The sequence below is a fragment of the Diadema setosum genome, chromosome 2 (genome assembly GCF_964275005.1).
Source record: "Diadema setosum chromosome 2, eeDiaSeto1, whole genome shotgun sequence".
Taxonomy (NCBI): Eukaryota; Metazoa; Echinodermata; class Echinoidea; order Diadematoida; family Diadematidae; genus Diadema; species Diadema setosum.
The window spans coordinates 44,994,777-45,012,872 of record NC_092686.1 but is presented as its reverse complement, the minus strand read 5'-3'; the positions used below and the strand labels follow the sequence as shown (position 1 = coordinate 45,012,872).

The 18,096-nt window shown below is 40.1% G+C and overlaps 1 protein-coding gene across 3 annotated transcripts in view; it reads right to left on the bottom strand.

The window, feature by feature from the left end:
• The window catches only part of LOC140246310 (filamin-A-like), a 141,928-nt gene extending 124,246 nt beyond the window's left edge, over positions 1–17,682 (bottom strand). For all 3 annotated transcript variants that reach the window (XM_072325778.1, XM_072325780.1, XM_072325781.1), the window contains exon 1: positions 17,603–17,682. In XM_072325778.1, the coding sequence (XP_072181879.1) occupies positions 17,603–17,626 (24 nt within the window). In that variant the 5' untranslated portion in view covers positions 17,627–17,682. The remainder of the gene's footprint in view (positions 1–17,602) is intronic.
• Between the last annotated feature and the right edge of the window lie 414 nt (positions 17,683–18,096).

Below are 18,096 nucleotides of genomic sequence, written 5' to 3'. Positions count from 1 at the left end.
TTTCAGAACAACTTTAATATACGGGAAGATGTACATGCCGGCAAAGAAGTCCATGTCGACAATGGAATTAAGATTGTCCCAAGTTTGACTGCAATAATGTAAGGTGTAAAAAAGAGAAAGGTGTTTTATGCAATTTATTTCGGAATGGAATTCTTGTCACAGAATGTACTTTGAGGACGTTCTGAGAATGAGAAGTGAAAGGTCAAACACAACTATCCTTCAAATACTGGCCTATGTTATAATTTATTGAAATAGACACCCTAATTCACGTGACCTGTTTGGAATCCACTTTCCCACATTGTCAACAACAGAAAAGTTGTGAGAAGAAAGAAAAATCATACCCCGTTTAAGATTTTGAGAAGGATAAAATGGTAAAGCGTCTACACGACAACAGCATGATTAGCACAATGCGTCGTGCGCATGGCAGATTGTCGTTAGCGCGCTTCCCTGCGCCTGGCAGATTGTCGTTACAGTGTGGGAGTGCGCATGGCAGATTGTCGTTAGGGTGTGGGAGCGCGCATAGGGTTAACAACATTCTGCCATGCGCACGGAAGTGCTCTAACAACAATCTGCCATGCGCACGGAAGCGCGCTAACGACAATCTGCCATGCGCACGACGAATGGTTGTAAGTAATTTTCAAGGAATAACCGCCTCTCTCTATTATATTGCTGAATGCCGTTCTTGCACGTGATTGATAGTATCTCTCAGACGACAACCATTGCCAATGTATGGACCCTATAAAACTGAAATCCATGCAACCATATTTCAAGTGACCATTGCTTTAAGGCCAATTGACCTCTAGCTTCCATCTCTCGTGGCGAGAGAGACTGGATGCTTCCATGCAAATGTTCTAATGAAAATCCGTGTGGCGCTTGCCGTTGACCTATATGCTCGCAATCACTTCTCACGTTTGAAAGTGTGGTGCTGCTGCATGTCGACAAGATGATTGGGGCGTGGGAACCCCCCCCCCCCCTCTCATCCTCCCCCCCCCCCACCCCCCACCCCCCACCCCTGCTTTCTTGCGTATAATACAGGGTGATTCTTTGGTGTTGTGTTTGTTTTGGGCGGCAGAACACAGAAGAAGCGAGAATGGGAAAACACGTACAACGATGAGATATTTTGTGTTAACATGAGTTGCTTACATTAAATTGCACAGAGTTCTCTCATCACTTGCTCATAGGGTAAAAAGGGGGCCTGTATAGCATGCTTGCAAATATCGATGATGACATTAACAGGGCTGACAAACCTCTCCCCCATCTTCATTCGCACGTGGAATAAACGTTAAAGATCGGGCATAAGCAGATTTCGACGTTGAGGCCGGGTTCGACTAATCTCGAAATAGCTTGAGGGGCTGATTCCTTTAGACAAAGCCGGTCGAGTCAGGCGACCCCGCGCAGGAGAAGCTGCATGGCGATGGCAGACGGAGCGAGCAGAGGTTCATACGAGGCGTGATTGCGCAATCACGTCTGGCTAGTAAATGCCAAATGTACGTGTGGCCGACTATGGGAAGAGAACAATGCCGCTGCAAGCTGTTTCGCTCGCACGCACGGACACTTCTCATACAGATCGAGTGTACTGGTAATCTACGTTTGATGTGAAGCTATCAGTGCGGGAGCTAGTGAAACAAAACTTTTTTTCAAGAACTTATTACATGAATTCACATCTTGTCTTCTATCATGACTATACCTACATACTTAGAAACTATACCTAAAATGTATCATTCACTCTTTATACCTCAGGCAGTCAGTGTTTCAGAGAATTTCATATTAAAAGACAAACATCCTATAGATCAACATCGCTGCATGCGACGTGTGATTTTCCAAGTCATTTACGGTGACTGGTTTTTCGCTACTACAAAGACTCCGGTAGATGTATGAGGGACGGTTTGTTAATGTATGTTTGTCAGTTGAAAGCATTTATCACTTCTCTTCTTACTGCCGACAACAGCGTCTAGAGGATAGCTCTCCCGCAGTCTGATAGGTCTCGATGCACTTAGTGCCCCATCAAGTCAAACAAGTATTATCGCACTATGAATTCAAATAGCAGCATAATGTCATCAATGACGGATATAGATTACCAACATCAAAGCTAAAGATCCTCGGAATCCTGCCTCACTGTGTCGCAAATAGTCCAACCATTTCACTGCAGTTAGACTGATTAAAAGAACTGCACATAAGTGTAAACAAATAGATGATCTCTAATAAAATAATATGCGCATTTAAAACATGGTTAAACGCACTCAAATTATACGCCACTCTTATAATTTACTCAAGTTTATTTGTGAAGATTATTCACGCGTGGAGTATGTGTATGCAATTAACACAATCCTTAAATTAATCTAAAATCTGAAATACGAGGATAAAGCAGCCATCAACTGCCATTGATCAAAAAGTATACGCAGTGATTTTCAGCTCCACGTTTTGTATTCTTGGTCGTTTGGTGGGAATATTGGTGTACGACGATTCCTTGGTCTGTTTTGTGCGATTGGTCGGCGTATGTCATAATAAACCATCCTCTGATCTCCTAACCTAGAAACGAATAGGATTGGATGTCCAATCGGCTGTCTCATATGGAGTGATCTCTTTATGACGACTGGTAAATGAGCTGTCAGGGACAATATTTCCCGGTCATCATTTCAGCGTATATGAAAGTTCTCCGCTGGGGGAACTTTAAAGGCCTGAGCGTCAAACAGCGTGCTGTTTTGATGTTTGGCACAGCGTGGGTTATACTGGGCAAAAAGGCAATTACACAGACAACTGAAGCATTTAGGGCATGCTGGGGAAGCAGGTATATCGTTAATAGAATGCCCCTTAGCATAAACAAACATAAGCGAACACACGGATAATCACACTAACTCAAAAGTACACGCAAACATGCAAACACGTATATACATACAGCACATGCCATACAAGAGTCACAAATAGTTGCACTTATTCAATAACATCAAACTTTTGTGAGGTGAGTTCAATAGTTCAAAAAAAAAAGGAAAAAGAAAGAAGGAAACAAGGAAAGATATCCACTGCTGTGTCAATTCAAAATCCTTGATTGAGGTTTGGGCGTTTGAAACCATGATCTCTTCGGGAGAACATTCATGGGGGCTAAATAATCAGCCCAAAGGTGACAAACTTTTTTTTTCCGGATATTCGACAAGGTTTGAGGATTGGGTAACGGAAGTTTTCCTCCATTCGAAGGAGACTTAATACCGTGTATCATATCTCTGATAATACACAGGAAGGACATGCAGATATATTCTTACTCCTAGTAACATGGACCTGAGGAAAGAAGGTTACGAAGTTGCAGTAAAATCAAGGATGCGAAAACCGACAAACATCAGGATAAGCAGCATGACGGTGAGTCCACTATCGAATGCAGCCTGTTCATACCACTCTTGTCAATCATAAAGACCTCGTTCTTTTATCTCCGGTATTAGAGAATAGAACATCTCGTAATTCACGTATATAGTGCCGAAAAGAGAGCATCAAAGTTGACAATACCTATCTTACCACGGTCACGTTCACATACAACAGACTGGCTGTTTTTGTTATATATATAAGGTTATGTTATGCTTTCCATTATGATAATCGCTGAAAAAAGCCTGTTTAACTCATTAAAGAGAGATATCAACCCGCATCCTTTCAGCAGCATAATTGTTCGTTAATCTCTCCCTGATAAGGGTTTTTAAAAATTCACTCCAAACACTTCCCCCGGTCCTCGAACCTTTCCATATTTGGTTTCCGCTCTTCGCGTTGGAGGACTCGTCAGGCTTGTGCAAGAAAACCGCAGAGATTATTACGTCTCCCATCGCAGATTATTTTCTGGATCAAGGCTTGGACTTCAAGGGAGACGTGAAGTTTCACAAAATTACGTCTAATCCTACTAAAGAGCGTGTCACCTTGTAATGACCTGTCGGCTCTACCTTTGGCTATAGGAAAGGCATAGGAGGAAATTATGATGGGGTGTCATAACATTAATGATCGACATAATTTGCACAAAGAGCACACTAACTATCAAAACTTACCAACATGAGAGTGTGCACAGGGAGTAATGTCCCTACCAATGTGTTTCTCATACGGCAGGTCACTGCCTTACACACACACACCCACATCCTACGATTTGCCCCCACTGACGTGAACCCGGATGTCAGACACGTTTACGTGGTTATGTATCTCCTCAGTTTTTGTTATATTCGTAATAATGAAGACTCTGACACGAAATCTAATAACGCAACACTTACACCTCCCCCCCCCCCCCACCCTTTAGCAAAATGCTTAAAGCAAGTATGCAGGTCTATGCTCAGAAACATCCACTCCACGGGCTCATGTTTTCATACACGCACACAAACCCGTCTTTCCTCTTAGCATCTTTATTATAACTTAAGGCGTATCAGGCGTCGATCCCAGCGGTTTGTCTGTGATCACGTAAAACAATAAGAAAAGTAGGCAGTTCATATTGTTCATACTTCATAGACAGTTTTGTCTGTTGATAACAGCGTATAGTGTTCGTGATTTCACACCATTTATTCACAAAATACCCAAATACAACCACTGAAATCAACAATGTATATAGAACGCGGCACTAATGTAAATCTGTTCGATTAATGTCTCGCTCGCTCCTTGAAAGTCATGGGGGATGATTGTTGATATAAAGAACAAAGCATTGAATCTCCTTGGATTCAAAACAGGTCACTTTTCTCTTCAACCCTACCTGTATAACATCCGGATTGTTACGCCATAGATCATTACCGAATAACAGGAAATACACGAGGGCCGGAAGTTGAAACATGGGATGTAGATCGCTTGGTAGAGACAAAATACCAATTTCCTCTCACTGCACTAACCGCAACTTTTGGTCATCATCTTCATCATTAATGAGAATAATTTCCTCTGAACACACAATCATGTTCATGATATTTCACTCAGCAGCCAGATGAAGAAAAGCAGCTATTTTTGTAAACTCATGAGATCATATTATTTCCAAAAGATAATGATGATGAACACTAGAGAAGTCTTCCTCTACTGAACTCTCCATTTATTTTCCTTCCTTAACATAAGCATATTTTTAGTCTGTCTTCATTTTGATCAATGTAATATACAGTATTCCGTTATTTCGATGTTGCTCAATGCGCCGGAAAATGTTATAGTCAGCCTGGACAGGGAGGAAACATAAACGACATATCGAAAGGAGTTGGGACCGGTGTCGGTCCCTAAAACCAGTCACCCCGGGTCGATCTCCGAATCGGGATGCCGTCTGTACCATCACAATGACCGTTGCCTGCCTAAGATCGGTATGTTATTACCAACCGAATCGGAATGTTGTCGCGGTCCAATATATCTAATTTACGCTGGAATGTGGGTAACCTCCGTTCACCCGCCGCTAAAACGTGCGCCTTACTAGACATTCGCTACTGCACTTGCACGCATACGAAGTCTACATCGTGCAGTACCGTGCAGTAAAACGACAGAACCTATACAAAGCATATATACCCACAAATAGGACCAAATTCGTCCTTATGGAATGAGCCAAAGATACGCAAACCGGCAGCGTACAGGCAGAAGTTAGCATCAGGCAAAGATGAGCGATGGAAATATGATGCCATTGTACCATATATGCATACTCAAACTGAGTTTACCCATTTTAACACTCACTTGACGCTGTGGTGACATACATTTGGCGACAAGCGTATAGATCGGCCGAAATTATTAGTAACTTATCATGATATATACACAAATAGATTCCTCTCCACATACAAATTGAATCATATGCAGCGGACATGATTACACAAAGTAACGGGAATGGACAGCACGGAAGTTGGGATGAGTGCGAATGACTCTTTCTTTAAGCAATGGAATAGGACATCAATGAGAATGAGGACCCTATTTTGGTTACGGTATTGGTTGTTTACGGTTTGCTGTCGTCACTCAAAGAACTTGACTGAACCCTTATGGTCTAAATATTTTTTCAGAACTTCCGAAGATCGTCTGTTGTATAGGAGTGTCACTATAACCAGGAACCACATCCGTGGATCGTAGGTTTTACTTCCGGTACATGTTTTGCTCTTGTTGTTTTAGTTCTTACGCGTATAAACGTACGAGCAGGATAAAAACCTTTTGATAAATAAGGGGAAACACATCTTCTTCCATCGGGTCAGTGCCTTTAACAGAAGATGCAATAAAGGCGTTTTTATACGCAAGGAATAACTTTGAATTCGGTTATGACGTTAGAATCAGCCTAATTTGCCTAAAGACAACATGGCATAATATATAGAGTTCGACCAGTACACAGCTTTTAAACAGGCTTCAAAGGATATGAGATACAATATAACATAAGATAAATTACATACAAATATGAAATACCGGTATCTACATGTATACGGAATTTTATACAGATATCCTTAAAGGTATTGTTTGAGATGAGGATTCAACTTTTAACTTATTCTGAGATACTTACAAACCACTTTATGAATGTTAAAGAGCATGCCATTCAAATAGGAATCAATAGTTTATTTGAGGGAAATCCGTTTTGAAATGGCTGAGATTTCCAAAAACAAGGTAAAACAAAGTGATCCTCATAAAAGGTGGTCCATTTTTAACTGGTTTATGATGGGATCTTGGCAATTATCCAACTTTATTTGATAAAGTAAGAAATCAGCAAAATGAAAGAGCATAGTCATAATTATATGCTCTTTCATTTTGCTGATTTCTTACTTTCTCACAAATAAAAGTTGGATACTTGAAGTCCCATCTCAACCAAAACTATACCATCCCTTTAAGGAACACCAAACATCATTACGAACAAAATATACGGAGCTAGACATCACTGCCTGAAGCAGGATTTCATTTGCAACTGAACACTCACTTGGCAGCTAAACTAAAATCACATGTCTCCCTGAACATTCATGAAAAATCACGATTCAAAAGAAGGAAACCCTTTCCCGTGTGTAATTGAAAAAAACTGATACATAAGTGACCCCATAGCTATCTCTTTTTACACCCAGTCTTTGCAAAGGAAGGCCCTTCTTACTTCTCTGACATTCCAAATCTTGTTTTAGTTTTGTTCTGTTCTTTGTGTTTGGTTTTTATGTGACAATTACAGATGATGCTGGCTCGAAAGAAAAACAGGACATGTCAGTCAATTGTCAGATTCAAACTCAAATACGTGGGGACATGTATTGGACCAGCTTGCCCTGGCAACCGTCGTACGTCATCAGCAGATCGTGATGTAATTTGAGGAATGTGTGAAAATTCCTCCAACGAAATGAAACTGTACGAATCTATAAGACTTGAATAATACAACTTTCTGGGGCATTGAAAGCATTTCCTGTGAATAGTTTGTTAGATGTTGTAGCGATAGCGATGTTCGTTGGTATTTTATTGTTATTGCCATCAACACACAATGGATGTACGGGAGAAGATTGTGTAACAAACAAAGACAACATTTCCTCAACGCTTCCCTCTTCTTGAGGGTTTGGAACTGAAACAGCGACATCATTAGAAATTGATTACACACACACACATACTCGCACATTCATACAAACACACACAAATTATGGAAATATGCACCTAATCGTATGTTCACACGCATAATTCTCAAACTCAAAACAAAACCAACCATAAATGTGTTGATGCTTGCATAGTTCGGCAGTAGAGGGCGAAATTCCAAACTATGAATTGGGTATACAATATCATGTGTCTCTTGTGTGAATATCATAATCCGTTGATCCCTTGGTGGAAAAGCTGTCGATTGGGAGACCAACCATAATGAATACTTTTTTTTTTTCAGTCTGATTCCATTTCAGATCTCCTTACGTGCAATGGACACACAGCATATCTGATCAAGTGCTACATTGCACAGTTATGGGGAAAATAGTAATGACTTTTGGAACTTCCGTTCAGGCCTCGTATAGGACCCTCTCCTTTAAATGTTATGGGAATTCTTTCAAAATTGTATGTTTTTTTAGTTCAGCTCCCGCAAGCATGCCTTAATGATTGTGGGGGATTCAATTCAATTCAATTCAATCATACGTTATTTTCACCTATCAAAAGGTAATAGACGATACACAATATATATTTGACATTTGACTTTGACAATTTCTCTCGATAAGGTATAGACTATGATATAAAGTAAAATATTTTAACTATTTGGCCCCTCGACCTTTGTCGATGTGGCATACATCTGGCCTCGTATCAACGGGTGGCACGTGACATGGCAAAATACGAGACGCAAAGAGTTAATCGACATCATTCCTAAATATAGGGGAGGACAGAAATACAGCGATACCACGGCGACGAAATAATGAGAAATGTTTATAGGAGGGGGAGGGGCGGCGGGTGGGTACACCCATTCGAATAGTGCGCCTCCCGTGGAGTGGCCAAATTGAGCACCGCAGATGAGCGGACCGCAGCTGAGTCTAGCGGTAGCACGCTTAGCACGTACTGCATTCGGCAGCGCATCAGAAAGAGGCGTGTCGCCGCAAGTGATACCAACCATTAAAAAACTCTGAGATCCTACAGTCAGTGTGTGGTTTCCTACACACGGTAGTTCTTGCTGTTAAAGGAGAACTTCAGAGGATTTTTAGACTTTTGTTGAACGTCTTTAAATTGGTTATACTGGGTACAGAGTTACAGAATTTATTATATAGTGATTGGAATAAAGAATAAGAATGTTTTCAAAATGCATAACAAATCGCAGTGAACAACAGCTTCACATAGGAATGCATGATTGGGTGCTCACGGAAGCACAAGAAGAGAAGAAAGCATGCATTAATTTTACACAGGTGACAGCAAGTGGTATGATTGGTAATGGATTACATTGCTGCATTACTGGAACATGTGAGTCTCCTATGTCATCATCCTCGTTCAGTGTAATCTGTTTTGGGGTCTTCAGATTATTGGTTGATCTGCTCAAGAACCACAATAAATTCCACTAATCTATACATGGCACATACTGTCGATTTATGTAATACATGATGTGGCATCATGAAAATCGTCTGGAATTACCGTAATACAGGGGAGATGAATAGAATGGAGACAATCTATGGAGGAAAAGACAGGAAATTAGCAAGCAAGCAAGAACGACAGAAAGAAAGAAAGCAGAGAAAAAACTAAGGGAGGGAGACAGAAAAAAGAAGGAACTACGAGTAAACGAAATGAAAAAAAAAAGAAGGAAAAAAGAAAGAAAGAAAGAAAATCGAGCGGAAACGCGGGACAGATTAACAACTTAATTCATATTGAGAATTCCATAATATGTTGTAGTAGTGCCAAAAGTGAAAAGAATGCGAACAAACAACCTCAGCAGGATCAACTCGGTTGACCTCTCTCTATAACCTGAGGCGTACTGCGTTCAAGATAATTTTTAATCTCCACCTTCCCGATGACACTGGATGTTGCAACTGTAGTGATGGGCTACGTCAAGATGCGCGACGTACTTCAATTCGAGCAAGAAGAAATCTGACAAAAAGAAACAATCTGAAAAAAAGTCATACTCTTCCACTAAAGCCATAATCCCCATAACAAAGCACGTACCTGGACAATATGATATCATTACCATCAATTTCATCATTGCGCATTAGTAATGAAATATTTGTGCCATTTCATACGCGTTCAGGTTAAATTACAGTGGTACGGCAGTAATCTTGAACAGATCGAGCTTTAGGAGCAGAAAATGTCAGTCGTTGTTGCTATTTCCCCCTAATAACATGGAAAATGTATTCCTTACGGCGATACTGTGATGAATCGTGGCGATACTTTCACATCGAAAGTGAAGGGTAACGCTCCCAACTGTGTCTAGGAATGTGAGCACGTCACACTTTTGGGACAACTCGCGGGGAATTCGCGTAAATCACCGGGAATCATATTTACGGCCACTTTCCCTTGAAGTGTATTAGCCTGATATACCATCATGCCAGCATTTCCTTGGCATCAATCATCTACACTTGTAAGTAGGCCTACCCGGATTAACCAGGGTAATTTATCTTCACATCCGCAAGTATGTCACCTAATCAACACGATGTTGAAAACAATAATCATTAAAGCAACCCGCTAAAATACCCCTTCCCAAATAATTTACAATGAAAAAGAAATTGAGCTTGTTCCTTGGATAGTGAAGCAGTGATTCTTGGATGAAGCGAGCTTTCAAGTGCAAACACTACCAATGTCTCCCTTGTGTGACGTCACAGACAGTCTTCGAAAAAAAAAAGACACACGAAGAACGAGAGACGGAGAAACACCGTATAAATACTGAGAGCGTCGACTAAAAATACCGCCGATATTTGCTCAGACGTACGGAAAGCGGTTAGGACAACATGGCGGAACCGAGACGTGTGAACGAGTGCTGTCACCTCGTCATCCCTCCACCAACATGCATCAACTCCAAATCCCCATCCCCATATAGCCTTTGGCTCTGATCACATCTTGAGCGAGTTCGTGGCTACTTTCAAAAGTACAAAGACAAAGTCGAATTCGTTGCGTTATATAACACCCCCCCCCCCCATTTTCTTAATCATTCTGTGCTTATGTCATTCACCGCTACAGCATTTTTCCCATTAGGGCATTTTTTAATACAAAAACCAGTGCATCCTGTAGAAAACAAAAATGATGAAATTTGGGATACCTTCCCTAAAAGATATAATCGCAATATTGGTCTCCATTATCAAGGAATGTCAGGACGGATCTGTACTCATGATTTAATTGCGCGCTTATCCTAAGTGACCTTCGTTGCATAAAATCTGAGGTTATAAGTCATATATGTAATAAAAAAGATATCACACACCAAAATCATCTTTTCTTGAGTCTAATCGACTAAAAGGTATCATTAACATGGTTGATTTTCTTATTACTAGTACCTTAAAGTCACTTATCGTAAACGTAACAGGATACGTCATATATTACAGTGTTTCTTGATCTACTCTGGATCGACAGTCATGTTAACATGTCAATACAATTGTCATCCACTTCGACATGAACATAGACCTACATAGGGATGTATGTTTTATTTGATCTGACTGATAGGAAAGGAAAGAGTGCAAATGATGCAGTTTTTTGGTGCAGTATTTGGGTATGGTAGATAGACACCATGTTACAATGATAAATATATCACGTTTACCGATATGTAAGCGCTCGCGTTTGTTATCTACAGTGCGGGATGTGTCTGTGTATCACAAGGCAAAAGGCATCCAATATCTGTTACTTCGAAAATAATGAATGATTTGGAAATATTTTGAAAAGAAAGTCTACAATCCTACCCCTGAATACCACCTTCTGTTTGAACCGTTGAGTATAGGAAACTTCGCTGGCTCTACTTGTTTTTATGAAGTTTGACGCTCGACGAAATAGCTTAGCGTCAAATTTCAGTCGAAAGCGATATCATTGGCTTTCGCGATGTCGACGTTGTTACAATTCTCAAAGGAAACCTCCACTGGCTTGGGCCCCAAAAGCAGGTAATTCACACCAACATATTCCATGTCTGAAATCTGAAAGCTTAGACCACACATAAAACCCACACAAACAAGAAAAATCTGCACACACATGTAAAATATGCAAGCAGGAATACCGCATGAGTACCATACCTCATGCAATAATGAAATGTTACAGTTAATATGCTTACGTATGGGAATTGATTTTCAGTACGATTAATGTTTCCAAAAATTGATATATTCATAAGGAAAATCTGTTGGCTTTTGTAGGCTTAGTGGATGCCGTGCAAATGGTGGGAATCCCGTCGCTGAAAGTAAAGTAAAAAGAAACTAACATGAGCTGAATATGAGTTGATATGAAATATTTTGACAAATGAATTTAGTTGACTGACGCATCATTCACACAATGTCGACACCATCGCTTTAGAGGAATTCGTGATAGTGGGCTGGGGAGATAGCAGGAATGAGCTAAGGTGAGATGAAAGTGTGACGTCATCATGGGGATTTTTCTCTGATTCACGCCTCGGGTATGCTCGCGGATAATCCCACACGAAGCCCAAATACATCGTGATCCAACAGCTGAGCAAATGTGAGAGAGATAAGCAGTGGACAGAACATAGAAACGCATGGACAAAAACGCACACACAAACACACACGCACTCACACACACACATACAGACAAACATACACAGACATAAACGCATCTCTGGAGACTCGTTTATAAGAAGGATCTACGGCTAATCACGAGTGTCAAGATGAGTCACGTTCCGTGTGACAAAGGAAAGTGTGGACGAAGAGACAAAGGCTTTGGAAAAAACATGAATTAAATATTTGTCAGTGAGGTGTTTGAAGTGAAAAAAAAACCACACACACAAAGAGAGCGCAACAACATAACCGAAGTCAGTCCATCACACTACAATAGTGACTAAGGCTATAATGACTTATTCACCAACACGGCTTTGCTTTACTCTGTGCATGTCTCCATTAAACAGTGTATCGTCTGTATTATTATTAATTTTTTTAAGTAGCTGAGTTGAGTTTTTCCCCCGCAGCCAGCTGGTAAAATAACAAACATAAATTGACAACAAATTTAATGACTAATGATCGGCATCAACTACAGAGTGGTAAGTAATAATGTGTTCATGTGCAGGTAGGGCAGCTTGTTGTATGACATTGTTTCTAATGTAATTCCTCGACAGGTCATGCCTGCACAGAATACGTGCAAGCATGTGTCTATTCTCAGTTTCGACGGGATTTAATATGTGATATGCAGACAATATCTATTTTCAGAGGTTTATTTACATAAGAGAACTGTTTTCTTTGTGACGTGACAATTGGATGACGAGAGAGTACATTAAAGCGATCTATCTATAGATATCTAATAATCTCCCGGGAATATCACTGACAAATATATTGGAACGACACCACTTTGAATGTGATGCTCTACCGATATGATGGTTGCCTTTACTGGAAGAACTTACTTCGAAAGAGAAAACAGCAAAGAAAATTTTGAAGAACAGTTAAAAACTTGAATGAAATTGCACTGATAATTAGAAAGATATGATTATTTCAATTTGTGCTTTAATTGAAAAAGGGAGTTTGGCGCCTCATTTGGGTTTCTTAAATAGCTATCGCTGTCATGTGACCACCGCATCTTGCAACCTCCTCCTCATTGGCTCATTCAAAATTAAGCAAAAATTTAAAATTCAAAATTTACGTAAGATATTGAATTTCTTCAGCTGTGACGATATAAAAGAATGATCTATAACGAGTCACAGACAAAAAGATTTCGTCTATTGAATAGTGAGTAAGTGATATTTCTGTTCCAAATGAAGTGCCCTGGTACTCTGAGAATGACGTCACAATGCCGTGGCGGCTACTTCAGATGTCCGCATAACGTTCTGTCAGTTCATGACTAACATTCCAGTTGTCATAATAGTTGTCCACTGTTGCTTATTCCGCTCGAATTGTGATCAACTTTTCTACTTCTTCTGATGCGTCACCAAGAAGATATCTCTCTTTTAAGGCAAAATGTATGATGTAATCTTTACAAGGATCTGTCACAAAAGGTACATTCACATTACAAATTACTCAAATTACACTCAGAAACACATACACACAGTCCGACAGAAACTGTGCATGAACCCAAGCTAGATATGGATAAACGTGTATGAAGGTAATTCAAGTGCATATAAGTCTACAGAAGATGTAAACTCAGACACACACACACACACAAAAAAAATAATAATATTGCGAATCGTTCAATGCCATTAACATACATGCCACCATAAAATATAAAACCCTTTTCAATAGGGTATCGTATTACTCTTTCAATATTAGGCCTACAGCCTTCATCCACCCAACACATAAGGGCCCATTTCCTTCTGCGCCGTCAGTAAAGATCATAGCAGTCGTAAACCGATAAATATTTGAACGTAAAGTCGTTTTAAATTGCTACAGCACAGGAAATATGAGGTGATTTGCCGCCATTGGCACTTTATAGATTTTGATGATAAGTCACGAAAGTCTTTATGTGTGTGTGTGTGTGTGTGTGTGCGTGTGTGTGCGCGCGCTTGTGCGTGTGTAATAAGATATGTGTGCGTACGGACAGTTTTCACATAAATGCAGCCTAAGAATCAATCAATGTTTTGAATATCAAAACACAACAATGCTAACTAAAACGGATCTTACCTTGCAGAAATAAAGAATGATACCCAAAGTGGGCGTCAATGCAATTCTACAGAAAGCGTTCTGGATAGGAACGAGAATTCCTTGTAACTCTCAGAAAGTCTTTTAATGTCGCACAGCTCAACGAAAACGGCACCGCTGGTCAAAGAAAGTGAAAATTTGGCGTGCTGATCAGCCACGAGAGCTCTCTCCTGGACGTGTCGTCTGCCAAGCAAAGCCTGGAGTGAAAGGGCCGACTCGGAATTACTGGTATGAGATTTCGAAGTGCCACACTGAACGAGCCTGAAGCGGACTGCGGTACACATTTGCACGCGGCCTCCCACGGAACGCACACGCACGTGCGGCGGCAAGCTTCGGAGTTAGACGGGGTGGGTAAAGTGGCGTCGCAGAGAGAGAGCGGAGACTTGTAAGAAAACGATCTCTAGTTTCCTTGGCGATGGCGTTGTTGATGCGCTGTGACTTTCGTTTATGCTTTCAATAATTTCTCTGTAAAGCTCTGTGAAAAGACGTGTAATGCCGGATATGGATGCTAAAATGCCATGGTGTATGCATGGAATGGGCCTAGCGACTTTGGGGGATTGGCTGCTGACCTATTACATCATGAAATAGTACTTGGAGAAATGTGACTAGTCTGGGTAATGAATTTGTGCCGAGCTGGAATAGAGCTAGCTGAGGAAGACTGTACGTCTTTAAAGAACTCAACGATGAATGCAAATGATTTAACGTGGTGAATTAGAAAAGCATCGTGTTCACTTTCTCCTCTGCAGTGACATCTGTAGTTTTGAAATTGGGAACCATAAGTCGACTTTTACAGAAAGTTTTGTGGTTTATTGATTCATACGCGGGCTGACGATGAACCAAAGAAAGTGGTTGCCGGTTTTGTTCTCTCAAATTGAAAAACAAAGCGCAAGTGTTTTCAAGTAATTTTACGTAACGTCGAATCAACCATATTATACATCGACATACCCCGTAAGAGTGCCAAATTGCCGATAAAAATCCCCAATAAGCAAGACATCGTCGTCAGCAACCAACCTCTGTATCTTAATGATTTATGCTCTACATTTCAGCAATGCATTCTCCTTCGAAGTGGTAATAAATTAAATGAAATAAAACATCTTGCTTTGTTAGATTTGTTTCTGTCACCGTCGTACCAGAACCAAAAGTATGATTGTTCACACAAAGATTGGGGAAACTACAGAAATCCTAAGAAAACCCCCCATTAATATGACGCTATAGTCTGAAATTTTATGTGTTGCATGGCTGCTGCTGACGTGTGATGCTCGTAAAATATAATCAATCCGTTCTTACAGTGTCAGGTATCAAGGCAATTTCTGTTTTAAGTGCAGACAAATGACAGAATGTCTGCGACAGTAGACTAGTCTCTGAAAAGACAGATAATGTATGCGGAATGCAAACGATGCTATACAGCAGTGCCTTTGGCATGAGTGTGACGAAGAATAAACCAACAAACCCACGGCGGAGTATTCGAGTTTAAAATATTACTAGCATAGCTTTCTCAGTCATTCGAAATATATGTAAATTTATGAAGTGGTTGCATCCAAGATTAAATGTCGTGTTCCAAGTACACTATATAAGCCATACCAACCTACACCTGAGCTACCACAATGTTCCATATCGGACAACGCGTACGTGCTCTTCGCAGCGGACAAAGTCCTAACAAACTTCACCGCTCAGATCACATTTTTATTTTTTATTTTTACAGTGCTCTTAAAACAACTTTTTCTTGTGTTTTTTTTAAACAAAGAAGAAGAAAAACTTCCCTAAAAAAATACGGGACATAACTGTTTGCAATGAACGTTTCCTTTCCGGACACTTGGGAATAACATTGGTACCTGGTGAACCTGTGTTATTAAATGGTGTATCTGACTTGCAGACAAAACAACGCTTAGAGCACGTCCGTCATATGTTGACGAACAGGGAGGAGATCTCGGATGTCTACGTTCTCTGAACTCTTGTGTTCTTTTGATGTGTGAAAGTGTAGGCCAAATGTATGAAATTACAGTGCCTAAGAATACATACACGCAGTTTGGGTGTACATTTGTCACGATTTCACTAGACGATAATAGCAAGATTAAGACAAAATGATGACCTTGGGTATCCCAGCTTCTTTGCGAACATTTCCGTTTCTAAACTTTTCGGAAATTGGGTTTTGGAACGAGCACTCCAATTGTAGAAGGAAAGATAAGCAAGATTCATTTCGAAGGTCGATTTCTTGATTGAATGGAGAAATAAAGGAAGAAATAAAGGCGTATAGTCATAGATGCAACAACAACAACAATAACAACATCATCATCAACAACAACAACAACAACAACAAAACGTTGATCACCCCTTCCACTTCCTTTAGGAGAAAAGAAAAAGACGATTGGTTGTAGAAAAGTTTTGCCCGGTGTTGATGAGTGATGAAGTGCAACTGGAATGATGTCGGTAACTGGCGCAACAAGTATCATGTGATTAGTTGTCGATCAGTGGCTAGTGCTTATAACAAGACGAATAAAATGCCATCGCCATACTGAGATAGGTGTGCATGGACTCACGCTATTCCACAAGCTGACGACTGCTGGACGTACAAAGTCTACATTATGATGTCCCGAACTGTAGGGTTTTCGGGCGTCAAGGGAGGGTTGTCGATGTCGATTGACTAGTGACGGATGGCGAGTGCTCGGCAATATACGATTTTGTTATTCTATTATGATTACGGTGGCATACGGTTTTGTTTAGTTTTTTGCTTGTTTGTTTGATTGTCTGTTTGTTTTGAGGGGGTCTGCAAAATTCAAAGTCCTGTTAATCACTAGTTGCAGAGGCACTAGCCGAAAGACAATCACAAACGCTGCCAGACCTTTGACATCAAACTACCGACCAGCTGTAGTGGTTGTCGAAAACCCGAGGATCGGCCACAGTACCTTCCATTTCTGTTCTAGCTAAGGAGTGAAATCAGATCGAACACTTTCAGTGATACGTGACAGAAGAAGATAAGAAAATTGTTAAAAATCAAAAGGCACATCAAAGTCAAATGACAGATAGCGGAGAACTTCCGTTTAATTCAAAACTAATAAAAAATTTCACTTCAAGGGATGGTATAGTTTTGGCTGAGATGGGGATTCAGATACCTATTTGCGAGATGATTAAAAACCACTTACATGAAATATTAAAGAGCATACAATTCAAAGAGGAATCAAAAGTTTATTATTGATGAAAATCGGTTTTGAAATATCTGAGATATTGAAAACCAATGTAAAAACAGTGGTCCAAATAAAATGTGGGACCCACCTTTCATTGGATATCCCGGTCATTTCAAAAAATTATTTTCATCAAACCTAGACTTTTAATTCCTCTTAGAATTGTAGTGGTTTTCAGTTATCTCACAAAAAGCTAAAACCTCAATCCCATCTCAACCAAAATTATATACAAATAGATTACAATCCCTTCAAGGTGCCAATATTGTTTGGTACATTCACCTGTGACAGTATCTGAACACTTACCAACTTTCTCCTGTAGACCGACATTGTTCCTGTTTGTGTCTTATCCTCTTATTTGACGAACTGATGTACAGACTGTTCTGCAAAAGAAGACACAAAGCAAAAAGAAACGTGCATTAGCATTGGTTGTCGTGACGTTCCTGTTATTCTATCACATTGTTCCCAGTTTCTTTGTGTTTCCACGGGTATTTTGTTTTAAGTTAAAAGAATCATGTAAAAGATTGTCACGTTTCAAAAGTTTTCAAAGTTTTCTAATGTATTTTGCGAGGATTATTATAACACATTAACAAAGTTTGATTAGCGGACTTCTTTTCATAAGACAGTATAATTATGTGGACTGGTGTGAAAGTTTTATCACGCATAATTTCTCAAAGTATTAGTACCTTTGCAGTTTACTTTTATCTCCGATAAAGCGATAATCATCAATATTTCATTTTTGTTCGCTTCTAAAGACTGTCATAATATCTAACACCAGCCGTTGTACAGACACTGTCATA